Below are 27,191 nucleotides of genomic sequence, written 5' to 3'. Positions count from 1 at the left end.
TTTTTTTTAAAGATCGTCTATGAACGAAAGGAGAAATCACTTCTGGGTTAACAACAAATGTTGGAGTCCCAATGTGTACGTCTTATTTCTTTATTCATTAGTAAGACATTGTGAAATAAATGATCATATTAATACATCCAATATTCAATAACTTGAGAAATTATAAATGATCAAAACTAAACTCATGGTGACACTTTATTTCATCATCTTCTTTATATGAAATACATTTCATTATTTATCTAAATGCTTTTTTCAAAAGTCTTTTCAAAAGCATTTTCTCAATGACACTTATTTCTTACTTTTCACGCCCCCAGTAACCATGCTCTCACCTTTCTGGTCATGAAATTATTTCACGATTCATGTCTTTATGTAAATATCCTACTCCATTTATTCATATACGTATTTATATTATGGTGTCTTAATTATTTATTTTATATTGCATGCATTGGGGTTCCACAGTAGATTGTCCTCTCATCTCACCAGCAAGCAGTTGTTTCACTGAATTGTAGTCATTCCAGCCTTGAATAAGTGGAAGGATATATTTGAAAAGATTTTATTTATTTATTCTATTTCATCTATTAAAACTGATACCAAATACATTGGTATTTAAAATTATTATCTAAAAGGCACTAATTAAAACAGAAAACAATGATAGGCCTCTGAAGCCATTAGCAACAAACTGATTGACAAAGTTTTGACAAACATTGGAATGATATAATACAGCACCTGTGACATATGACAACAAACTTTACTTGTACCAGAGTATGGTACTGTGTGGTATCAGTGGGTCTACTTTTACTTTTTTTAGGATCATCTTGCAGTAAACTCCTCCCACTTCACCTTCGGCTTCCAGCCTGTCAAATACGAGCGGAGTGAAACATCCTACTTTTCTCCAAATCAACTCAGGTTGATTTGTACTTGTAATGTAAGTTTAATTTGCTTTATAAGAACTGAATGGTGTCGACCTGTTGTATACTTTAGTGAAAATATATTGTTTTGTGTTTCCTACAAGTGAGTGGAAAGAGTTTAGTGGTTGTTTTACACCGGACAGGTCCGTCTGTTGGGGGTGTGGTCTGTTCCCAAAAGGGGCGGAGCTAGAATTCCAAACTGGAACGAGTTGCCTCTCGCTACGTCACTCTGGGATAGGCCGCGAGCTATCGAGCAACGCTGTCACTCAACAGGGTTTCGGGCTGATCACCTCTGGTAAGCAAAACCTTTTAAAAAAATAGCAAATAATCCTCGTTTTGATGTTTAATTTGTTTTATCTTTAGTCTACTCACAAAACTTGAGGTGTTTTTGTTTTTTATTAGCATTGCCTCGCGCTCGCAATGAGCCGTTTCAAAGTTCTAAGCTACGCTCGCGCAACTACAACGGAAACTTTAGTCGTGAAGGCCGTGTTATTGTTATTTGTTGCAACAGGTCCTCGAGACGAGATATTGTATTTAGTTCTTTGGACATGTCGGTTGTATTAACGAAGTGACGATGTGTGCTTTGTTTTTAACGCAGGACGGGACTCCAGGAGAGAGAAAGTAGAGCCGAGCCCACCGCAGGTTTACAGGCTCTGGATTAAAGTGATCGGTCCCACAGCTTTCGTCGAAACTGCCAGTGTGGATTCATGCCGTGTTGGTGAGCTAGATGCGGTCCGAAGCTAAGATGATGCCGGTGAGTTCATGCTTCATTTACATGGCTACAAGTTTAAACGTTGTCCTACGGCTGAACATGTCCGTTTAAGACATTATAGCGGCAACGCTGTGAGTTACCTGGACATTTAAACTGACGTGGTTTCTGCTCTGTGTCTGTGGTCGCACGGGTTTCTTTTTGAGAAGTTCATCAGCTGTGACAGATGTGCGCGCGTGTGATCGGTGCATCTGGTGAGAAGCTATGTAATTTATTTGCTTTCTGGGATGATTTTTTTACGGACGGATATTTTTCATGTAACGCTAAACCAGTCAAAGTCCCCTGCGTCATATTGCCATGGTCTGTGTATATGGTATATACATGTACATGGTGTATCTATATCCAGTCTTGGGACAGTAGACATTTAGCTGACTAAACAGTCTTTTACTGTAGATGCATTTATTGTACGTGTTGTTAGTGTGATGCACAACAAGCAGAAGGCTTGTCCTGCCAAGTCTGGATGGCACTACGCTAACCTCAGCTCTGGACTCCTGCCATGTCACCACCATCATCACCCCCATCATCATCATCATCAGAGGTCCATGTCTCTTGCTGCAGTGAAAGTCTCTCAGCACTTTGTTGATGTATGTAGAGAGGACAGCGGACATTGTATGTGCTCACTGTAGAGAAATACGCTTCCCAACAAATAGAAATAGTGACAAGTTACTCTTTTACTTGTCTGTTGTCACTTTGCCTGCTTGCTGGTTCAGAGAAGTGATGGCTGGATCGGTAACTAAGCCTTTAACCCAGCTAAAGTTATTATGCCTGGAATGTATTTAACTGAGACTCTCATGGCAGATACGTCTGCAACCAACGAGTGTTTTCATGATTAATGTGTCAATTTCTTTTTGATTAATCGTTGATTCAATTAAATGCCTTAAAGTAGTGAAACGTGCCCTTCACAATGTCCCGGAGCTCAAGGGAACATATTTGTATTGCTTGTTTTGTTGTACCAACATAAAGAGAGTCGCGTAACAATTATATAATACAGAGAATAGAAGCACATTTATTAGTATTTTGGCATTTCTTCTTAGTAATTGACTTTAATGATTAATCTGTTGTCAAAATAGCTGTAATAATAACAATAATAATATTCTGTTGATGGTCTTGTAGCTTAATAAACTAATAACTAATGCCGGTTCAGCACTAGTTGCCAGAATGTTTACTTTATGGAAGAAATTATGTTGTCATTATCCGAATGTAAACACTTATTTAATTAAATGATTGCTTTTGTCTCAGCTTCTGCGGTTGATTGTGGACCCGTACAACACACAGGAACACTTTATTTACAAGGAAGGTAGCAACTCATGAACGCTCCGGTGTAATCCTCTGTCGTAGGAGGTTCTGGGTCCGCTAATGATGCCCGTCTCCGCTTCCAGTAAAACAGCTTGATTAGAGAATTAATCATCTTAGCCGCGGAGACGGTCGTATTTGGATTCTCTTGTCTGGTGCACGACCTCAGTCTGGTGCCACAGGGTCATTTGTTATCGCCAAGTTCCGTTCTTGTGGACACCGATGTATAAATTGTGCTTGTTTTCATGCGAGATCTGTTTCTTTATCGGCCTCTTGAGACTTTGGTAACGACCCTCTTTACCCCAATCATGTCACCCGGGAATAATTCTGCATGTGCGGTGTGTTTGAAGGAGATAGAGCTGCTGGTGTTGCCCGATAAACACAAAATGGCCTCTATATAGAACCGTCTGATGTGAGGTATTGTCACAGCCCCATGACCCTGCTTTATACAGACCAGGGGCTCGGGGGTAGTAAGAATGTAGTGTCGTAATTACCGGCTGGGATGGTAAATAAGGGGTCACTGTGTGCTGAACACAAAGAGCTGCAGGAACTCTTTAGCAGCGTGTTGTGTAGAGCACAGTGTGTGTGCGTGTGTGTGTGCGTGTGTGTGTGTGGCAGCACCCTGATAAGAGATGCTCACCCTTTACTGAACCACAGCGAGGTATCACTCATTTACTCCTGATTTACTTTTATCTCTACTTAAACCAGGCGTTGTCCCACAGACGCGTATTAATGCCACATTTGGGCTTGAATTCTCTTCTGGCGTATTAACTCGTATTACATCAAGATTTTTATCAAGATGAATTATATTCGATTGTCTCTTCTGGCAACATGAAGGAAGAGAAACCCAAAAAACTGTCATCAAGTTTCTGCGTGCTTTCAGATTTGAAATGTTGCAGTAAACATATTACTTCTTCATTCCTCTCCCATGACACGAGTTGCTTGAACTTTTCTTGTGCCTTTGCCACATTGCTAGTTGTGCATTCTTGTGCCCCCACACACATTTGTACCATTTCTCAGCTCCACCGCAACAAATCTCACCGTTGCTCGACTTTGTGGCGATGTTGTGATGGTGGGAAAATGAGATGATGTTCTGGAAGCCCGTGTGTCAACAGAAACCTGAGAAGGCTTTGTGTTCGGTCTGTGGGAGAGTACGCGGAGGTTACATAAGCAGACTCGTTGGTGATAGCGAAGGACTGTCAAGGGCAATGTTTTGACTCTTATTTGAAGAAGAGTTTTCGGTATGATGACTTAATTAGCCGAAAAGAGTGGCGCAAAATAAATGCAGCATTGATAGTTTGCTGCCAACCTGGTTATCTGTGTCTTCATAGCACTGAGGAGCCGGTTCTAACATTTTGTCCACAAGATTTAATCCTCACCGGGCAGAACAAAGAATATTAGCTGAGACAATTGATAATGTGTTGCATAAGTTTCTGGAATGCACACTGAAGCGCCACAGAGTCACCTGAGCAGGTATCGACTTACCTACCGTGGAACTGTTGAGTGACTCCCGTCTGTGAGGAATCCAGGCGAGAAGCTGAATTACACACTAAAGCGGTACAATGCCAGAGAGACCCCCTTTTTCAAGCAGCGGGGGCCTTGTGACGCCATTGTTTGAGGTTGAAACACTGGTCCAGCCGTGGGGAACAGAGGGGCCGTGGTTCAGAAGTGGACCCAGGGTGGTCTGGGAATCGGCCTTCTAGGAAACTTGTGGCCCCTTTTTCACCAGAGAATCCCAGGAACTAAAGGTTTGCACATTTGAAGAACAAAGAAGATGATAGAAAATGAAACCAAGAACAGAAAGCTGTTTCTTTTTTGCATGTAAAAAGAGAACAATGCAGTTACAAAGTTATTTCTAATTTACTGCTGCGCTGATGGAGGTTCTTCTGATAGTTATACACCTTTTCCTCCGTTCAAAAAGTAGCGAATGTTCCTGAAACCCCAAAAAGTTCCTCGAAAAGTTCCTGCATTGGAAAAAAAAGTGCTTTCGTACTCTGCCTCCTCCTCTCTTCTGCTTCACCAAAGTGTCTCTTTTCATCTGTCAGTTCAAACACCACAAACGCATCATCAGTGTGCATTTTTTTTTTTTTTTTTAGGAAGCCAATTAGTGTGTCTGCCACATTTTTGAATCGCTAACTCTTTGCTTTTAGTTTCCCTCTTGAGATAAGTGATGATGAAAGATTGTTTTGCGTACAGTAAGTTATCATATAACGGACTATATAGAGGTTTGGGTAATTTAAATTTACGTTTATGATCTGTAATAGCCTCCAGCTATGGCTTGTTACTCTGAAGAAGGCCGGGAACAAAGGACACATCCTCTGCTCTGTTTCCCTTATCTCTCAGATAAGCACACGTTGGAATGGAAGACTATTGCCAGAGTGCAGATCACAGAGTGATAGGCTAAGCACTGCAGTGCAGACCGAGAGAAGAGGTCGCCCTGATCGAAGAGCTCACTGCAGCTTCAGTGTGTCGTAGAAGCTGCTTGTTTTCTTTCCCTCCTAAATGCTGCAGCTGAATGAGGCTTCCGTGCATTCAGATTCCGCCTCCCGTTTGTTGCCCCTGACCTTTTCTCCCTCACCCCCTCGTCCCCCTAATGCAGCATGCAGAAAGTGAGCGAGAGATGAAGAGGAATAATGCATAAGAGAGAGAGAGTGAGTGAGGGAGAGAGAGAGAGAGAGAGAGAGAGAGAGTTTTCTGCTGCCTCGCCTTTTTGAAGGACTGCTCTGCTGGAACTGAGTCAACTCTAGAAGCGGTGGCAGGGAGAAGAGGGAAGACGGAGGTGCTGCTGCAGTGTCTCACTGACCGGCTGTAAACACATTCAGAGGTGACTCCCTCAACCAGACTCATTCGCTTACCACAGCAATACGCGTAATTGAAAGTGTGTGGACACAAGGCCCAGCAGTGAGACCCCTCAGGTGGTCAAAGACACAGTCCAGCCCCTGTTAACTTCTGCTGCTGTCAGCCTGCCTCACTCTACCCACCTCCCCGGCTGTCCCTTTTCTCTCCTCTGCATTAAATCACATGTTGTCTGGTCGTCAATTCCAGCGTGTTATATCAAGACGTCTGACACTCCGCCTCATTTGATCTGACTACGTCCACGGTGCTCCTCCACGGCAGCGCTATAGTCAAAATGTAGATATGTACACAGAGTATAGATATGAAACTTGATATTGTGTTTTGCACAATAGTCATTAAGCATAATGCAGGTTTATGCAGGTAAACTGTTGTTCCCTTGTGAATTCAACACCCTGAAAGGATTTAGTTTATTTATAGAAGACAACACTGTGCCCTTCACTTCAGCAAAGTTTTACCTACTGAGCAATTAACATAATTGATTCATAATTATCACTCTTTCATCAGCAGGAGGTTGTAATCAAATCTACCTGGGACCGTAGCGACACAGTACGATATGCATGGGTGAAGTTCTCTGTTTGAGATTTCATAGGAAAATAATGTTGTCGTTCCAGGTTAAACCACCAGTGTGTGTGTGTGTGTGTGTGTGTGTGTGTGTGTGTGTGTGTGTGTGTGTGTGTGTGTGTGTGTGTGTGTGTGTGTGTGTGTGTGTGTGTGTGTGTGTGTGTGTGTGTGTGTGTGTGTGTGTGTTTAGTTGTATCGATGTGAATCCTCTGTAACGGGATGAGTATATCCTGATATTGCCGAGTAATTCCATTACAGTACAATCCCCTCGTGGTTTTGTCTATTCTTGGAAATGGGAAACTGCAGTGGCAGACAGTTTTGTTAACACTTAACTCAATATGGAGCCAATTGCATTTGGACAGTGATCTTGAGGGGCCGATGCTGTAGAGCTGACCCTCACAAGGAGAGAGTGCATCGTCAAGGTGGGACACACGGGGGTTGATGTGCTACTGCTGGAAGTAACATCGTCAAAAGATCATTCTTCTAACTTCATTTTCTTTGGACCTGTCCTGTATGTTTGTACTCTATTGCTGCAGTGCACACGGTCCTTATCAGTAGGCTCGGTGGGAGTGCCACACACACACGCACACGCACACACACACCAGCATAGCATTCCTTCCTGTAATTGGCTACGGCTACAGTGTTGCTCTTTTAAACTGGAGTCATTTCTGAGTCCTCTGTCTAAACAACCAGAGAGGCTTGAAAAGCCGGTTCCCCTCAGGCCTGCAATCAATGGCATCTGCTTCATGGCCCCTCTGGCTTTAATTGGAGAAGGGATCCACATTGCACAGTAAAGGGCCAAATCAGCATATTCTGGGCTGTAGGCGTTGTAGCTGATATCTTTCTGGTTTATCTCATAATAGTCCTGCACCTCCCCGCAGGGACTGCTTCTTATTTCATTTCACACAGGACAGAATCGTCTACAAAGAAACCTGTTTCCGTGCAATAACCCAGAACAACTGTTACAGTATACCTTTTGTGTTTTTGCTTCTCTCTTTCTTAACCTCTCAGTCAAGTACATGCGGCCAGCTGCAGTCAACCCGCTCTCTAAGATGTGTTCTTATTACAGTGTCTTTTGTCTGAGGGTTTGATGTTACACCCTTTCATCTCTGACACACACACACACACACTCCTATCTGTGTTATTAGAACAGATGTTCTAAAAGCCATTCACCCTCAAGACTGTAGTTGTTTTGTTCCAGCCCTGTCACCACAGTAGCTATTTGCATGGATGAACCAGGCTCTGAAGTGTCTTGGTTATGAGAATGAACACCTGCATACTCCTGGGCCTTGGTTACCTGGAAGCATATTCCCTTGAACACTTAAGACATAGTGGCTGTAGCTCTATCTGCAGGCTATTGACTTTAAGCTTCCTATTGTAATACTGAGCCAGTAGTCTGTTGAAAGGCTATATTTTCATATAGCGGATTAACTTAATCCCAGAGATATAGCCCCAATGACCCAGCCTTATAGCGGCACTGCTTTGACAGTATCTACAGTGCGGGCTGCAGCGTTAACGGCCACATGTCTTTGCACTGGCTGCTATAATTGTGAGCTGTCACACCAGTCCCAAACCCTGGGAGACAGATGTGACTTATCTGACGCTGTGATGGAATTAGAAATCTATATCGTTGTGATAGTGAGCAGCAGCTCGTCCCTCTCTCCTTCCCCACGGCGGTCTCTTTGCCCTGTCTCAGGTAGGCAGGAAGTGCAATTCAGCAGCTGCTTCTGTCGTCCGACCTGATAGACGGAAGGCAAGTGTGTGATAAGTACGTATGTGTCCTATACAATGCAAATCGGTCCCGCTCAGCTCCCTCCTGGTTGTGTAAGGCTACCGAACACGATTCTTTCTGGTGAGCAGTTGTGCGTCTTTTTTTTTTAAATAGGCTGGTGTTGTTGTTATTGAGCTGTTTTAATTTCACTCGCTGTTGTAGCCATGAATATTTAATGAACTCTCAAGTTGTTTGGCTGAGTCAAAATGAGGGGCACTCTTCTAAGGCACCTGAGGCCGGTCCCTTTAATCAAGGTGGCAGAGGCTCTGCAGCACGGCCTTATGGGAGATTGTTTTCTCATATTGACAAACTCTATATCTGCTGTTTACACACACTGGTCTGCTAATAATAGAAAGTCAAAGTGGACTTTCTGCTGTGTTAGATAAGATTTTGTGTATTATGATAAACAGTGTATGAACATTATCTTTCAATATGAATACAGCTATAGGAGATGCAAATAAATGAATATTAATGTGTTACTTAATCCTATGTATTTTGCATATATTTAATCTACCCCGAGCCATATGAATATGCAAATATGTACAGTATGAACATTAGCCTGATTACTTTAAATAATTAGGTAAATGTTGCACAGGTGTGCGATACCTGTCTATAAGCCGTGGCCACGTGCATGAGGTGGATGAAGGTCAGCAGCAAAGTGCTAATTCATCTGGACGGAGGCTAGCTGGGTAGCGGTGGCCCTGGATCATTAACTTTAGTGCTGAAGAGAATTGGCTTTTTAGAGTAGGAATCCCTCCCAGGACTCCCCCCCCCCCCTTCTCTGTTGTTTCTCTTTCACTCTCCAAATATTAACAGGGTCATTTGAATGTCCTACATTGCCAGGAAAGTTGTGACGATGTCAGCAGCTCTGTGCTGATCTCTCAATGACAGACTACATGAGATTGTTGCCATTTTGATTATAGCCCCCGATGTAATTTATTATGATAACAGTTTAGTTCTCAGCGACGTACCTACAAACAGTCAAACTGTTCTGAGAAGCAGGAAAGGAGAAGTCTTTGGTTTTGGCTTTGTTCTCCGGGGTGGTCTATCTCTAGGACCTGTTGGGTCTTATATGGCCGGTGAGGAATACGGGGTCTGTACTGTAGATTATGACTCACTGCTGACTCGCTCTATTGATGGGGGATCTTTCATTTACATCTCTATGGAGCAAACCAGTTGAGTCAGACCGCTGCCCCTCGTTTCCACCTTCACCGTGAACAAAAAAAAAAGCAAACCTTTTCTGGTTGTGTACGTTGCTAAAGAGATTTAGAGGAAACATGTCACCTGCCCGCTCACTCGGTAAGCTCCATTTGAAGAAGAATAGAGGAATAAAGCCACTTATCTTAAGGCTGTTGTGCTTTTGCGCTGTGCACCCCACAGTTCAAAGCAATACTTTTTGTTTCTGCGCCAGGGCTGCAGCTGCTCCGCCCCCCCCGAGCCCTTTGTGCTCGTGACCCCGCTGACCTGATCTCCCCCCATGGCCCCCTGCAGGTTCGGCCGTTCACGGCAGAGTGCTGAGAATAGAAAAAACCTGGCAGTCCAAACCTGGAGGTTTAGGACACAAACAATACTATTCAAACAATCACACGCTTTCCAGGTTATTCTAGTTCTTGGGCTACTGATTTTTAGGCTAATACAGAACATTTCAATAAGTTCAATTCGCGCGTTGCCCCAAGACTGCTAAGTTATGTCCTAATATTGGTTTTATTACGGCCTTATCAAAGCGCTCACTCTCCTTTCGTGTGATGACATTACAGATGGGATCATATTCCAGCACAGTCCTAACAGCGTCATACATCTACATGTGACATGTTTACTGTCAGTGTTTGTATAGGTTAGGATCGCATAAGCAGAACATTATGTTTCACACCCAGAGGTGTAAATAGATTGTGACGGCTTTAGTTTGACGTAGGCCTTCTGTCTTTTTATTAAATTATACACACAATGCCTGTTATAACGATAAAGATAAACAACAATAACAATATCCTGTACAAATATTGATTTGAGAACTCCCTTTGAAAACAATGCAGACGCTGTTAAAGCTTCATTTTGGAATGTGACAGAAATTCCAGCTTTCGGGACGCTTGCTGTCAGACGGCTCAATTTTCTGCTCAGTGTTGTTGTTTTCCCGCAGTAGCTGAAGGCTTTCACAGCCCACTTCTTCAGCTGTGACATCTTCATTGAGATAGTCCTTCTTTCTTTTTTAGATAGTCCTAAACCGGTCTTTACCATCCGTCAGTCACACACGGACAACTCAAGAATCCTCAGTGGTCGTCCCTTGAGAGTGCTTGACGGGGGGGGGGGGGGGGGTGTGTGTGTGTGTGTGTGTGTGTGTATAGAGAGAGATCTCACAGTGGTGACAGCACTAGTTAGCACTTAGATGACATGGGGTGAAAGGGAATTCTGGGAGCTGGCCTCCGATGATTAGAGGAATGAGGACTGTGAATAGATGCTGTTATATGTATGTATGTATGTATATGTGTGTGTGTATATATATATATCTGGTTACTTTATGTAAAGTTGAATGCTGTCATATTAAGGTCAAGACTGTAGCAGTACAAAGTGAAACATGCACGCGCACACACACACACACACACACATGCTCCTCTGTCTTCTGTTGTTATTTAACTTCTCCATCTAATCTGCCTCTCTCTCTCTCTCTCTCTCTCTCTTTCTCTCTCTCTCGTCCCCAGATGTTCCTGACAGTATACCTCAGTAACAATGACCAGCATTTTACTGAGGTCCCCGTTACGCCGGAGACGCTGTGCCGGGACGTGGTGGAGTTGTGCAAGGAGCCGGGAGAGGCCGACTGTCACCTCTCTGAGATGTGGCGTGGATCTGGTGAGTCCAGTCCTCACCCATCTTCCCACAATGAAGAACATGGGATTTTCAGTCACATGCTATTTTGGTCGTGGAATATTCTGGATGTATCCCAAGAGACTGGAGTCAGTGTGCAGACACTTGTTTGTCTTCTTCCTTTTAATTAGAGGGAAATTGCTTTTTCTGAAGTAGACCATATATGGAGATTAGCTGTGTGGTCAACTGCTCAGTAATTTCTTTTTGAAGGGCTTATCTCTCTTTTGGGTCCACAATGCAAATGAAGCAGAGCCCATAATCCCCGTAACAAACACAAGCAGCCAGACATCTCCCACATCTCTCAGATGGAAGGAGGAGGGGGGAGATCTCATGCTTCCCCTCTTTCCTCCGTCTCTGAGAGTCACAATCAAAACTCAAGGAGCCAAGCTTCGTAGCTGTTTCCATGGTGATGCTGCCATAAGACTGAAGAAAGTGGCAATTATTGTGTTTGAGTACTTCCTCAAGTAGTCTGAAAAGATTGTCTCATTTTGCTGCCGTTTCTTTACAGACCACTGCTGACATTTAGCATCACATTTAGATGTAGAGCTATTAATAAACCGAATATCTCACCAGTCTTCTGACTTTGTTTTGCAGTCGTGCCGTTTATGATGCATCCGTTTCATTGACCTCTGCTCGACTGTAATGTGTCGGTCCATTTGTGTGATGAAATGGTCTTCAGCAGGTTGAAGATGATGTCTGAGGAATGCACGATGAGCCCTTTTGGCTCAGTACCAGACACAATAACTGACAACACATCGCAGTTGTTTTTCCTCGAGGTCGTCACTCACAAAGATCAACTAGATGCAGAAATGAATCTCCTCTGAGTGTAGACCAGCAGTGTCAGGCAGCAGGATTCTACAAAGCACACGCACACCTGACCTGATTGGTATAGTCGCACGTTTTTAACCGTGCCAAATGAAGGTAAACCTTTTCAATGTTGAGTTTATGGGTGTGCTTCTATCTCGCTGACATATTTGTGTGTTTTGTCTGCAGAGCGAGCTGTAGGTGATGGGGAGAGGATGCTGGATGTGCTCCAGCGATGGGGACAACACCGGGCAGAGGTGCGCTTCTTCCTGCGTCACAATCGAGCCCCTGGCAGGGAATCGGGTAAGAGTCCCATCTCCAACACACATACAGGTTAGAAGCGAGGGTTTCTACGGTCTCTCACATACGAGTCATGATTTGGACGAAGGCATTCCCCAGAGAAAAGACATTTGACACCAACGTAGTAAACTCCAGAGATGCCTGCAGCCTCTGAACGTACATCCACTCTGGCGTTAAGGATTCATGAAAGCCTTAATCTTTATCCTGGAGAAGGGTTTTATATTAGCAGGCCTCAAATCTTGAACAAGCCTCATTTAGCCGTACTGTTGGAGGCCGGGGTGACCCCGTCACAGCGTCATAAGCCTGTTACTTTTCAGTTTTCTTAGGAACACAGAAAACTGTAGTATTTTGGTCGTGCGCTATCCTCTCAGCTCCCAGTTGCGTAACTAAGCCCTTTTACCCCTCACAGCTTGAGTCTGGCCCAGGGATTAGATGGCTGCTTTCCCTTCCTGTTATCGTAGCTCGCTCTTGTTTTCCCACACTGTTAGCTTAGCTCTGCTCAGTGTGCGTAACACAGAGGATGGGTTAATGTGGTGTTAATATTATTTATGGACATAGTATTGTACTGTACTCAACTGTACTCAGATTCAGTTAAAAGTTCACACTTCCTGTTATGCCGGTGTTTTCTTTTTCACTGGGTCAGAGGACTAAATGTATTATCCGCTAAAGTGAGCGAGCTAAATACCTTCACACTCAATGACACTTATTGAGCCTTAGCACTAACACTAACCAGTGCATGTATTTAACATGCATTCTGTATGTCAAAGGTCATCTAAAACCATTATGCACGCTAAAGGGCTTTGGTCATGGGCCATGGCTTTAAGGATGAGATCTGGATTGCCAGACCCCTCCTCTCAGCCGCCAAATGCCCGTAGCATTGTGGGATATAAGTGCATTTATATACACAGACAAGCACTTACACACACACAGTTTTGGGACCCACCACCAGACGATTATGTATTGGGTTAAATCCCGAGATTACTGCAAGTCACAAAGAACACTGATCCCAGTTGTTTCCCAGAGGAGCTAGGATCGTTCAGCACTAGCCGTCTACTGATCCGCAATCTCTTCTGCAGCAAGTCCAGAGAAAGCCGTACAGTGCGTGTACCCATGTTTGTTAGAGACAGTGATGAGGCCGTCGCCTTAGATGAAGACCGACAGTAGATTGTGATGTCTGATTGAGTCTTCTTTTGTGTTACTCAGGTGGGCCAAGAGGCTCCGAGCAGAAGAGGAATGGAGTGAAGGGTCCCCCAGACAGAAGAATGGAGAACGGGGTGAGTTTGTGGGTCTTGTTTTTTCGACAATTCAAAATACTTTCAGCAGGATTGTCCCATTGTTGAGAGAAGAACTGTGATTTATTCTCACACAATATTTCATCTGACCCACTGACAACACCTTATCCGTACTTTAGCACACATTTTATTTTATTCTTAAGTTTAAGAAGGAGAACAAACACGTTGGGACTCATTTACAAAGACTTTTTACTCATCATTGCAATAACATTGCAGTCGTATCTTCCTTTACTAATCGCAAGTCGAAGATGTTTCGATGCATCTTCACCAAGACCATTTCATTTTCATTTTTATTCCCGTCATGTGGGTCACAGATTTGATTATTAACATAAATTCTGTGACCTGGTTTGTTTTCTTTCTTTGTACTGGACAAGCAGCCAACGTGATTATTTTCTAAAGGGTACTAATTAATTCAATTCAAAAACACCCTGCGGTGTATAAATGCAAATGAGAAATGAATCAGTGCATCACAACATCGAACATGTTCAATGAATCCTGAAATCCAAAATGTCTTTTTTTTGTGGGACTGCAAAGGGATTGCTCCACTTATGAAGCCACATGTGATTGTCTGCTGCTGCCTTTGCTTTTCTTCAATGCTACACTTGCTTCCTTGTACTAGACCTTGAACGACTGTCAACAGAGTGTGTATTACAACACAAGATGTGTCTATTGTCCCTCTATCAACCTCAGGTGGCAACAACACCCCGGATGGACATGACGCTGGCCGAACTACAGGAGATGGCTGCCAGGCAGCAGCAACAAATAGAAAGTCAACAACAGCTCCTCTCCTCCAAGGTGAGTTAGGACGGAGCGCAGGATGAAAGGGGAGGTGGGGACTGGTAGAGAGACGGGTGGATTCAGGGGATGGAGAGATTTAAATGGTGGAGATGAAAGTAAAAGCCAGAGGGGGGAGAGGGGGGAGACAAAAAGAATGGAGCTAGATTAAAGAGGGGGTAATTGGGATAAAGTGGGGAGATGGTACACAAAACAAAGGCACTGAAACAAGTCTAGTGCACTTAGGGGAAACTAGAATGCTCCGACAGAGTGCACGTGGTGGTTGTGATAGACGGGTCAGATGAGTTGTGGATGGCTGCAGGTGTAGTGTTTATAATTTGAGACGCCTGAGACAGCTGCCTGCCTTTGATTCTCACTGTGCAGCACTCCTCTCATATTTGAAGATCTATTTTTTCCTTGTCTAGGACTTGTTTCTCATTTTGCTCAGGATTTTTTGGTGACTGTGGGAAATAAATTTGACAGAAAACAGGACACGGTATCGTGAAATACTTGGCTGACCATTTTTCTTCCTTCTTGCTGAGGCACCTAAAAATGTTTCTGTTCTGCTGATCCAGACAAATCCACTCTATTAAGAAAAAACAACTTGTGTTATTCTATTTTGTTTCTATACACATGCTTAAATAAGTTCTGCCAGTTGCAACCTGTGTCATTAACCCTTAAGTGTTCTGATCCAATCAACTTTTGCCTGCGAATGATTTAGCAAGCCAAGGAATGTAGCTCCAGGCAGTCGTGAACACTCACGAGTCCCTCTTATAAGTAAACAAACAGGCATTACCATCGGCACACATCATCCGCTACAGTCCCCGACAGAAACTGTGTGCTTTCTCAGAACCTGTTTGGGAGAGCAAGGACAGGTGTTCAGCACAGTGTGTCAGAGTTCAAGTCGTGACTATTGGTTTTGAATGTTTAACAATGTTTAGCTCGACCGAATGTTTTCTTTACTCTTGTTTAACCAAGCATGTTGTCATAAAATGCATTCCTAACAGCCCTTCAGGAGCTACAGGGGGAGTCGTGTTCTTACAGCTGCTAGCCCCTCACATCGAAGTGTGTAGTTCAGTGCTTTGCCTGAGGACACTCGGCCGTGGATTCCTCATAAATGAAAGTTATGAGGGATGTGTCTGATTTATTATGTTTCCGACCTTTGCTCCATGCTCCGCTCTTCTGTCTTTCCAGGAGCAACGGCTGCGCTACTTGAAGCAGCAGGAGCAGCGGCAGCAGCAGCAGGCCTCTGAGCAGGAAAAGCTGCAGCGCCTCCGAGAGAACATCGAGAACCAGGAAACTCGGCTCAAGAAGGTCCGGGCCCTCAAGGGCCAAGTGGAGCAGAAACGCCTCAGCAACGGCAAACTGGGTAAGCTAATGGACTTAATGGATTTTATGAATGGGTGCCTGCTCGGGATTTAGAAGCATGGAAGATTTGATTTTAATATATTAAGACACTCCTTTTGACTTTCTGTCTTGGTGATATTGTTTCTCACACTTCCCTGCCTCCATCATCTTCACACGCCTTCTCTCTCCACCTTCCTCTCGCCTTCATGCCTCTCCGTCTCCAGTGGAAGAGATCGAGCAGATGAACAACTTGTTCCAGCAGAAGCAGAGAGAACTAGTGATGGCTGCTTCCAAGGTGGAGGAGCTTGGCCGTCAGCTGGAGTTGCTCAAAAATGGCAAAATGGACAACTTCCACGACAACCAGAGCTCTGTGGCTGAACTAGACCGTCTCTACAAGGAGCTACAGGTGTGCAGAAATAATACAGACTCAATTAAATTCAACACCAGAACAAAATTGAGCTCCAAAGACGGTATTTGATTTAAATGAGCACAAACGCTGAACGTATGTCTCGTCTTTGTCCTCATCGTCCCCGTCCAGCTGAGGAATAAGCTCAACCAGGATCAGAACTCTAAGTTGCAGCATCAGAGAGAGGGCCTGAACAAACGCAACCTGGAGGTGGCCGCGATGGACAAACGGATCAGTGAGCTGCGAGATCGGCTGTGGAAGAAGAAGGCGGCGCTGCAGCAGAAAGAGAACTTGCCTGTAAGTATTATTACGCCACAACAGCATAAATAAACATTCTCAGAACCTAATACAGAACCCCCCCCCCATGTGTCATCTCAGTGTTTTGTGAATGTTCAGTTAGCTTTGAGTGTTATTCTGTCTTTCTCACAATTTGTCACGCCACTATTATTCATATATGGAAAAAAAGTGACTGAAATGTTTTTTGTGAGCGCTCCCCCTCGTGGCCAGATAATAAAGGATGTTTGTATCTCTCTTTACATCCGGAAGCCTCAGATGCCCTGGCATTCAGAGCTCGCCCATGTCAACGTAAGCTATCTCCTCTGTGGGGGAAAACCCAAGTGACCCCCCCACCCCCTCTCTCTGTCGAAGGAGTCCGCTCCTGTCCGCCTCTTTCCATTCTTTGATCTCTCTCTATCTGAGATGGCTGGTGGGGATTGATCGTAGGGTTGATCATGCCACAGAGTTGCATCCGAGTTTACGCTCTCAACTTCTTCACTCGGCTCTGTTTTTGGTCCCATTTGGCGGAAACAACTTCTGAAGATGAGAGAGCGGAGTAATGAGCGCAGGCAGGAATGTCAGGGGAGATGCTATCTTATTTGGCTCCACGGACACAGGAAAAGGCAAATAATCAGTTTAGTAACAGCAAGAACCATCTTAATAAGAAAACATTGGCTTTTCAAAACACATTTGATATTAAATACATAGCAGGGTCTTTGCACTAGCTGTAATTGGTGTTCAAGCTTTGGCTCAGAGCTCGCTGCCTGCTGTCTCCTCCGCTCCCCTCTCCACTTTCCAGGAATTGTTTTGAACACAAGTTGCCTTGGGACTGTAAAGTAGAGTCAACAGACTTGTGTGAAAGAATAATTAACATATTTACTGCTTGAGGATGCTTGTCTAGGGATAGCGAAGGTGTAAGGGTGGCCAAAAAGAAAACATAATCATTCTGATTGGATGATGGATGATTTTATGTTTTACCCTCTTATTAACACAAGTCACTTTACTTTGTCCTCTATGCAGTAATTCCTTTAATTATGTATGTAATTAACCCTAAATATGTACTCCTGATGGGGTCGACTTTCTTTCTCTCAACCAAATTAACCTTCAACCAATTAACCTCAAAGATTGATTTTAATTTTATAATGCTGATTCATAACTTTGTAGTGCAAATCACAAAGCTGTTTGTATTCAATGATATTCAGATTCTTTTCTCTGTGTTTTTACCTCCTTTGCCAAATACAGTGTACAAGATCCTAAGTGACCTATAAGTTAGAACGTAAATAATAAATGTTGTAAAGTTTATTTAACAAATCCTTCTGAAGCTCTGCTGGAAGCCTTTTAGATAAAGTAGCAACTTGCACCACTGATTCCAACTTTAAAGAAGCCCAACTTCTCTTTTGATGTCCCTTCGACATCCATAGTAAAGTAGGAACAGAAGAGAGAAAGGTGTGTGTGTGTGTGTGTGTGGTTTAGAGATGAAGGCCTGAATAGGCCCTAGTGAGGAGGTGATTTACCCACAAGCCTGCCTGGAATCATAATGACTGGGCCTTTTTCACATTCGCACAAAGACACACTCCATCCAAGCTGCTCTCTCTCCTCCAACCAAACCGCAAGCGTCCGGCTGACATCACACAACACTGACTGAAGAGAGGTAGTCGGAGCGCTGCCACATAGAGGCCATCCTGCACCAGCTTAGAGTGACACAGTTCAGGAGACAGTTGGAAAATGCTCATGTTAGATTAGAAAAAAGGGGAATTATTCGGTAATTTGAACTGCTGTTGCATGTTTGTTCTTTTTTTTCAAGAATGGCTATCCCGGTAAAGAGAGGGCTTCAAAAGACACTCATCTTCAGGTAACTACACTAGAATTGGAGCTGGTCTCTTCAGCATGACTTGGCACATCAGATTCCATCTAGTTCTTTTTGGGCAACGTGAGCCATGTTCATCTTGTTTTAAAGAGACAGCTTGTCGTAATGACGTTCGCTGTAGGATGCGTTTTTGTCAAGGAGTTGTTTTAGAAAGCTTAACCCGGGTTTACAGGCATTTAGTTTTCTTCTGTGGGATGTTATATCTGTGACACAGTTACTGTCCTCTAACTTCAAAGTCTCAAATTAAGCTGCAGGATGTAAGAGGTTGTACCGTCAGTGAGGATTTTACATCACCCGTCCAATATGGAGAGCCCTCTCCTCTCTTAGCTGCTGTAACGTCCTTGTGTGTTTTTCAATTGCAACACGTTTTATGAAAAGCAGCATGCTAATAACATGAATAATGAATAAATCTGGGTAAGCTCACTCGTTCTACACCAGCAACAGTAATCCATGCATTTTCTTGAAGCAATATGGTTATTCAGTAACAAGTAACTGCCTTACAGATCTTTAAACACTTCCACGCTAAGCAGAATCAATCCTTTCGGTTTGAGTAACAACACGGTGCGCTCTGGCGCGACCCTCAGGCCAAAGTTTATATTGTCTTCTCTAGTGGCAAGAATCGAAGAATGCCAAGTTGTCTCACCATCGTTCAACCTTCATAGCATTTAGTCATGAATATCTCAATCTCAACTGTTTCTTTGTATCATTAATAAAACAAACATTGGATAAAGTTTTGGTCACAGTGTCTAAATAGTGTGTTCTCTCTTTCTGCGGTCTGCCGTAATACAAGATGCTTAACATTGCTCTCGCTGACCTTTAGCCGCTCTAACAGGCTCCTCTGATCCTTTCTCTGTGCAGGTTCCCTCTGAGGGTCCAGCCGGGCAGCAGTCGGGTCCGTCTCGCGTGGCGGCGGTTGGCCCGTACATCCAGTCGTCCACCATGCCCAGGGGCCCAGTGAGGCACGACCTGCTCGTAAAACCGGTCTACCCCGACGGCACCGCCACCCTTCCGGCCCACGACCCGCAGAGCAAGGCCGGCACAGGTGAGCACATCGTCTGCAGCCTTTCACCCTCTTTTCCTTTTAGGGGCCACGACTCGGATCTCTGACTTGGCGATCCTTCACTTTGTCACTTCTTTCTTCAACTAAATTTAGCGCTCCCTCAGCAGCAGCAATTTTCAGATCACAAACTTGAAAGGAGAGATTCTTTTAACTATTGTTCCCGGTGTGTCTTTGTGAGTGTCATCATGGAATTTGGTATGTTATTTGTTGTTTTGTTTTTAATTGAAATGTGACTTAATTTACTTGAGAGACTGTCCTGCCTCCAGCAGGAGCAGAGGAGTCTGGGACAGCAGCTGGTTGTGATGTCAGTCTGAGCTCAGAAGGTATCTAGTTACCTCCTGGATGGTGTGTTGTGACCCAGTATTGCTGAGCCTGAACTTCCGGTCTCCTTACATTTTCGAAATAACTCTTTGATATGTTTTGCAGTGAGTGAACCATTGTGTGTCTCTTTATGCCTCTTCTTTTTAAAATCAAGTTTGAGAAATGGTACAAAGTAAGCTGTTGTTCCACCAGCACCGTAGCATGTGTGCTGTGTAATGGAGTGGAACTGAAGTCTGCCAAAACCAATGACGGACCAGAGCAACATATCCCACTTACAGATGTTGTTTGTGCCATCTGGTCTCGCTCTCTTAGACCTAAATCAGTCCCCCAGTGGATAGTGGGCCAGCAGTGTGCTTTATGTTATTAAAAATGAATGATCCAACACAAGAATTAGAAAAGAAAAGACCCCCCCCCTCCCTTATTCCCCCTCTCACTTCCTCATCAGTTCATGTTTTCCTATTTTAAAGCATTCGACATGCAGGAAGTAGAAGTAACAGGTTTCCCCCAGTCTGTCATGATGTTGCACGCAATTATTTCTGCATGCTGAGTTGATTTGCAGTACGGGTAGAAGAGAGGTGGGGATGTGCGGAGATACAGAGGAATCTGCTCGTAGTGTGCACCCATTCCCCGGTTCTTCTGTAGCGGGGACGTTGTGCATAGCATCAGGCAGGCTCCTGGGGGTTGTGCTGGTCTCTGCGTGGCCCCTCAGGGGGGCCCCTGCCTGGGCCCAGCCAACAGCTGTCTAGAGCAAAGGAGGATTTGGAGTTTTAAGGCTACTTTTGTTTTTCTTGTCTTTTGAATGCATCTTCCTCAGAAGCCATGTTCTTGCTTACGCCTCTGAAAGAGCTGCGGGCTAAGAGAAAAGGTACTCACTGTTTGTGGCTTTGTGTTTATTCTTCACGAGTGATTCTCACTGAAAAAGATGAGCTATTCTCATCATTTCCTAGCTGGATCTTTGGTCCCGTTTCCTTGTTTTGCTGCCGTTTGTTAAAGCGTGTTTGTTGAGCTTTTTCCTCTAAATGGGTCAGTTGGAACAAATACATAACCTTCAGTTGAACTGACATTCTGTGCGGATTCTGACCAACCCGATCTGGTCTTGTTTTCAAAATGTGTGTGTGTGAGTGTGAGTTTGTTGGTGTACAACACCTCTTGAGAGGGAGCATTTAGCTACAGTCTGCAGGCACTGTGATGAAAATCATCTTGTTTTACCATCTTTTGATGTGATGCTAATCTTGTTAGTTGCAAGAGCCCTGTGCTTTTGTGGCTCATCTGACTGTGGATGTCTGCTAACATACAGTCAGTCAACCAAAACAACAAATGATGAGTAACAAGAAAGGCCAAATGCTTAAAAAAATAAATCCTTGATTTGATTGAAGTCTCTGTTTACCTGGATAATAATGGCTGAAGCTAGGTTCCAATCTGTGTACTGGTAATTTGTTTTGTCTTATTCTTATGTAAAAAATATGGTATTTCATACTAACTCTCCCTATTTTAATTTTTGCTTTCTTCTCTCTTGCCTCTCTTGCCGGTCCCACAGGCCTTCAGCCATCCAAGCTGGCAGACTGGGGCTCTTCGGGTCCAGAATCCAACACCAACGGTCATGGTCCAGCTTCAACACTGCCACGAATGACCTCTCACTCCAACTCTAACACAGAACAAGGTAAGAGACATACACGCATACGGCACTACAAATCCTTACTGGAACGGAAACTACAGTAATGTGACAGAACGACAGCTCCCAAAGGGACTTCTAGAGTTCTTCTGTTCTAGTCCCACTGTGTCTGAACATGAGACGAAACTGATTGCTGCCTCTACTTGTGGTTTTTGCATAGATGAGACGGAACAGAAGAGGGACAGGAAGGTGCGTCCATTTTCCATGTTTGAGTCAACGGAGGTTCCCGCCACCTCCCTCCGCAAAAACCAGAGCAGCGATGACCTGGTCAGGGACGCTCAGGTGAGGGGGAATGGAAACATTGTCTTTACATCCTCACAGTAAAAAAAAAATCTAATTTAGTAATTACCAACATTAATACATCTCTCTCTCTCTCTCTCTCTCTCTCTCTCTCTCTCTCTCTCTCTCTCTCTCTCTCTCTCTCTCTCTCTCTCTCTCTCTCTCTCTCTGTAGTCTGCTCCCAAAGCTCCGGTCAAGGTGCCTCCTCCTGTTCCCACCAAACCAAAAGGCCCCGGTGTCGTGCCCTACGGCAAACCAGGTCTCAACACAGGCACCTTCCCCAAAACCAAGCCCCACAGCCAGCAGCCCCAAGCGGCACAGGGCCGCAACCCTCTCCCACCCTCACAGAGCCAGACACTCCCCCTGCCCCCCAAGCAGGACACTCCACCTGCAGCCACCGTACGGCCCTTCACCCCAGAGCTGCCCTCCTCCAAAGACGCCAGCATGAGTAAGCCCCAGACCTTAGCGGCCAGCTCCATTTACTCCATGTACACCCAGCAGCCGGGCGCAGGGAAGCCCTTCAGTCAGCCTGGTGTGCAGGGCGCGCTCATCAGGTCTCAGGGCCGCACCAACGGATTTGTCAGTGGTAAGAACATCCAGTTGTAACTTTTTTTTAGCACTTGAATAGTTGAGGTGACACAGATGAATGGGGTGATTCTTCTTTACAAAGTGTATTTAGATTACATTATGTCTAATTCAAGGTCACACCTTGAATTAGACATAAATCCACTGTGAGTCATCTCTAGTAAGAGTATAGATCCTGTACACAGTATCCCTTTGAGTGGAATACAAATGATATCTGAAGACTGACTAGGTATGACGTAAACAAGGGTTAAAAGTACTGTCTCGTGTCACTTGAGATATATTCACCTTACGGTAAATCTACCCTGCTGCCTGGAAGAAAATATTCACACGCCACAGACCAGAGGAGCAGCTAGAGAGGCTGAGCCATCTGTTAGATCTTCACTCTACAAACGCAATCACAGGCAACCGAACCTGCAGCTTCTGACAGCAATAGTGGAAATACCATGGATCACAAATACTGAGGATTTTCATGTAATCCACGCTAGCTCTGTAAAATGAATAAAATAGTATTTTGCAAAGTCACATAAGACGCCCTCCTGACAGAGATGCAATGGAAGCCGTGGATGGAAAAGAGAAAGTAGAGAGTCTAAAGTCTGAATAGATAGCACAGGTTCAATATGAGTATATAGGTCCAGTATAATTAAGTAAGCCATTACACAGTAATTTAAACTGACATGGTATTTAATATATAAAAACTGATTATGTAGGTGTGTCTCAAAGCATAAGTTCAAAGTAAAATGACCAGAAAAGTACATCAAGTGCATCTAAAAACTGATATTCGCATCAGGTGAACATTGTTAACCAATGCTCTCTATAAGCAATGATTTATATTTCATACAAAAATGTCATTAGGCTACCGGTTTAAAAACTGATACAAAAGACAAGTAGTGTATTGGTGGAAACAATATCTTTATCGGATCCATCGTAACGGTGTTTATTACTGCATCTCTAGTGCAGCGCTTTGCTGACCTGACGCTAGTCTCACAGGCTTGGTAAGTCAGGTGGCAGGGTTAAAGTACGGTATGAAACCATGAATTAGCATGATGACTTTCATTTTGATATCATGAGAGTAAAGGGTCCGTCCCTACGTCATCAGTGTGGTATTGTTGGTATCTCTGTAGACATGGCCGTCATGACGTTTGTTTCCTGTCTTTGTTTGTAGTGTATGGTAAACCAGTGATCCCCGGTGGAGGCTCCCCACACCCAGAGAACCCTTACACGGACCGGCGCTCCCCCGGCCTAGAATCGGACGTTGACCACAGTGGACCCAACAACGTGGGTCCCAGCCCGTCTGAGGTTCCCCAAACAGAAACGGAACGCACCCCCCGGCCCCTCAGCCCCACCAAGCTGCTTCCCTTCATTTCAAATCCCTACAGGCATCAGAGCGATGGTGACCTGGAAGCCCTGAGGAAGAAGCTCTACAATGCCCCGAGGCCCTTGAAGAAACGCAGCTCCATCACTGAACCAGAGGGTCCTGCGGGGCCCAACATTCAGAAACTCCTCTATCAGAAGACCACGCTGGCAGCCATGGAGACTGTGACCACACCGACTACGCCAGAGAAGGCGGCGGAGGGGTCAGCGAGGCCACATGGTCCGAGCCATCCGAGTGGTGCAGAGAACCACCCATCGGAGACGGGACAGACTCTGGAGGGAGGACAGCTCCCATCTCACACCCCAGGTGCTAAAGTCCCCGTTCCAGGCCCCGCTGAACAGCCCAAACCACCTTCAGCCATGCACCAGAGCGAGGACATTATCCCCCCTCCTCCCCCATCCCACCCGGCCCCCAGGCCGGATGACGCTCTTTTCCCACCTCCACCCATAGCTGGCTTGGAGGATGCAATGGCCAACCTGCCTCCTCCGCCTCCAGACGGCTTCCTGGAGGAGTTCCCCCCGTACCCACCACCCCCATACCCCAGTGGAGCAGAGCAGGACAGCTTGGGAGAGGACACCTTCAACATGAAGGCGCCTGAGGTCACTGGCCAGGTCACGCTGCCACCGGTATGAATCACAATTATGATGCCCAGAGTCTACAGTATAGATTATCCTTGTGTGTGCTTTAGTGCTACGTGTGTGTGTTTAAATCCCCTCACGTGTTTGTTTGTTAGTACCACAGCGACAGGTCATGAGTTACAGTTCGTACACATTCTAGTTTTTAATGACCTGCTAATTAACAGCAGTGACCTGGTCTGATGTTATATAATGTAATAATCCCTATCAAGTACTGCTATTGTTTCTGGAGAAAAACGGGCCTTATTCTGCTTACGCTAAGCGGATACCCACCCTACTCTCCCCGATTGTGCGTTGAAAGCAAACACCAGTTTACATGTTCTTGCTGTTAATCTCCTAGTGAAACTCATTAAGTGGATTTATGGTGAGGTGGCAGGTTTTACCCCAAAAGGGCAAACCAATGAGAAATAACCATTATGACCCATTTCCCCCCCCCCTGGTTCGCTCCTTTTGTCACCTCCATTTAAGACCCATTTGGTTGCATAATCGTGGTTTTAGAGGAACGAATTTGCTTCTGGATAAACTGGATTAGAAATGCATTTAGAGCCGGAAAACAAGTCCCTCCTCTGCTCTCAGTCCAGATTGAACCCAGCAGAGAGTGGACGCTTGCACTTCAGCAGGACACACTTCAGGATGAGACTCTCACGTCTGAGAGTTTACATGTCTCTGTGTTTGTAACGGCTGTTTGAGATCGTGTGTGTGATAGACCGTTATGATTGTGTCTTTAGGGAAAGAGGACCAACTTGCGCAAGCTCGGCTCTGAACGCATTGAGCACAGCATGAGAGTGAAGTTCAACCCACTGGCTCTGCTGCTGGACTCTTCTCTGGAGGGAGAATTTGACCTGGTCCAGAGAATCATCTATGAAGTAAGAAACATTTATATATTATAATATAACGGTTATAATGTTTAAAATCACATCAAAAATACGTTTTTTTTAACATATTTTTCTGCTTTGTTAGTCAGCTTTTGCTGGTGCTAAAATGAAACTCTTTTAACTCATTGTAATTCCTCACAGGTGGAAGATCCCAGTCTGCCCAACGATGAAGGAATCACTGCCCTACACAATGCTGTCTGTGCCGGACATACAGAGATCGTCAAGTTTCTGGTTCAGTTTGGTGTCAATGTCAATGCTGCTGACAGTGACGGCTGGTAAGTTCTCAGACCAGTCCAAACGGTTATCAACAGTCTACATGTTGTTTTTTCTTCAACTTAACTTTGAGCATAATCTAGCAGTATGAGCTGGTTAACAGCAGAACTACTCCTAGTGGTTGGTGTTTCTTATCTCCCACTCTCGTATCCTCTGTCCTTACCTCCTTTTCCACCCACCCTCTAACACAGGACGCCTCTTCACTGTGCTGCATCCTGTAACAATGTGCAAGTGTGCAAGTTCCTGGTGGAGTCTGGTGCAGCAGTGTTTGCTATGACTTACAGTGACATGCAAACGGCAGCTGATAAATGTGAAGAGATGGAGGAGGGCTACACCCAGTGCTCCCAGTTCCTCTACGGTCAGTAAAAGCGATGTTATTATTTTTTATTTCTTTGTTTTTTGTTACGCATGCTTTGTTCCTTATACTAATTTCATTTTAATTCTGTCCTGTGTCTTACGTTTCTGTGAAAAACTCACTACACTTAAGTCTTTTTGTGCTCATTTTTCTTCTGTTATTTTAAATCCGTGTACCCTAAGGTGTGCAAGAGAAGATGGGCATCATGAACAGGGGAGTGGTCTACGGTCTGTGGGACTACAGTGGCGAAAACCCTGATGAGCTGATGTTCCGCGAGGGAGACTGCATGACCATCGTCCGAAGGGAGGACGAGGACGAGATAGAATGGTGGTGGGCGCACATGGCTGACACCGAGGGGTACATTCCCCGCAACCTCCTCGGGGTGAGTCACGAGTCCCTGAAACTGGAACGAAGACAAGCGTGTTTATTATGTCATGAACAAATGTGCATTGTTGACATTGTTGTCTTCTTGTTGTCTCTTAACAGCTCTATCCCAGAATAAAGCCAAGACAGAGAACCTTGGCCTAATACGCTACGCATTCCAGTGTGCCAGAACTCTCCAAAACACTTAACGCACGCACACACACACTCACACAGGCTTTAACAGACTGGGGAAGAGAAGGACACTGCTATAATGAAGAGACGGAGACAGACCAAACAATATGAAGGATCAAATATGAACTCTTTCTGGCACTTTTTTTCTGTATCTACGACCGAGGGATTCTCCCTCACTTATTTTTCCAGGTCACACTGTGTACTGTGTACTTAAGACGCTATTGACATTGTTTCCCCTTTTATTCCACTGTTTATGTAATTAGTGTCTGAAACTATTTCTTAACGGACAGAAACACAAATGTTGGGATATAAATGGAACAGGCGGTATTCTTATTGCGAGACATTTTTACACTTTTGAATAGTCTTTTAAAACTACGTGGGGCTCTACAGTGCATGAGGCGAACAAGTGGATGATGATGATGAAGATGCTTTTAAAAATGCTCCTTTACCGTGACAATCTTTGGGGCGCCTGTATTTCACCGTCACTGTTGAGTGACTGTGCCTCTTCATAACGGCACTGGAGGTGTAACGTTTCAGTTGTGACCGTCACTGTTCTGACTAAACAAAAACAAAATGAGATGATCGGTGGAAAGAACCGGCGATGAAGCTTTTGATTGATCTATTGCTGTTTGTTCTGTGGTCTATGAAACCCAGAAAGCCAGTCTGCTTTCATACATTGTGGTTGAGATGCCATAGATACTGTGTATACATGTATTTCTGTCATAAAAAAAACTAGTGAAAAGTTACTGTAGGAATTATATTCTTATGAAAATGAACTTTTAAGCTCTTTAGAAACCCTTTGACCAGGAAGGCGATGTCGTGCAGTATGAAAAATAATATTTTATTACAGCCATTTCATGACGATATAATATTGTAAGAAGGCAAGCGTAATACCAGAAACCTTTGTAATAATCAGTAAGCGAAGATGATGCTACATCCTAAAGTCAGAGACAATTTCCCAAGTCAAATAAAAAAGATGGAATTTATACAATATGACTTCACATTACCCATCACTTATCTGTCAATGCAGATGTATTTATTTTTGTTACTTTTTTCTTTAGCCCTTTTGTCAGTACTATAACCACAAATGTACTGTAGTATTTGAAACATTTACAATAAAATACTTTGT

The 27,191-nt window shown here is 44.3% G+C and overlaps 1 protein-coding gene across 3 annotated transcripts; it reads left to right on the top strand.

The window, feature by feature from the left end:
• Positions 1-1,143: 1,143 nt before the first annotated feature.
• On the top strand, positions 1,144-27,191 carry tp53bp2a (tumor protein p53 binding protein, 2a). 3 transcript variants are annotated; one of them, XM_079169072.1, is made up of 21 exons: positions 1,144-1,203; positions 1,507-1,662; positions 10,852-10,999; positions 12,008-12,121; positions 13,322-13,392; positions 14,101-14,205; positions 15,379-15,553; positions 15,756-15,937; positions 16,070-16,234; positions 16,484-16,522; positions 18,018-18,065; positions 18,939-19,122; positions 20,999-21,121; positions 21,294-21,415; positions 21,587-21,998; positions 23,160-23,995; positions 24,733-24,870; positions 25,021-25,154; positions 25,344-25,510; positions 25,690-25,889; positions 25,994-27,191. In XM_079169072.1, the coding sequence occupies exons 2-21, from the start codon at positions 1,636-1,638 to the stop codon at positions 26,033-26,035; spliced, it is 3,432 nt and encodes a 1,143-aa protein (XP_079025198.1). In that variant the 5' UTR covers positions 1,144-1,203; positions 1,507-1,635; the 3' UTR covers positions 26,036-27,191. The 3 variants fall into 3 exon arrangements, with proteins under 3 accessions (XP_079025198.1, XP_079025199.1, XP_079025200.1); XM_079169073.1 differs by lacking the exon at positions 16,484-16,522; XM_079169074.1 differs by lacking the exons at positions 16,484-16,522; positions 18,018-18,065.

This window comes from Pholis gunnellus, assembly GCF_910591455.1.
Source record: "Pholis gunnellus genome assembly, chromosome: 11".
Lineage (NCBI taxonomy): Eukaryota > Metazoa > Chordata > Actinopteri > Perciformes > Pholidae > Pholis > Pholis gunnellus.
Note: the sequence above shows the minus strand (reverse complement) of the source record. Positions and strands in the feature narration are given on the sequence as shown.

Bases quoted from the DNA above. Each gene is read 5' to 3' on its own strand.
- tp53bp2a (XM_079169072.1), top strand. From the start codon at position 1,636: ATGCGGTCCGAAGCTAAGATGATGCCG. The intron at 23,996-24,732 runs GTATGAATCACA...TTGTGTCTTTAG, and splicing joins GCCAGGTCACGCTGCCACCG to GGAAAGAGGACCAACTTGCG. The intron at 25,511-25,689 runs GTCAGTAAAAGC...GTGTACCCTAAG, and splicing joins GTGCTCCCAGTTCCTCTACG to GTGTGCAAGAGAAGATGGGC.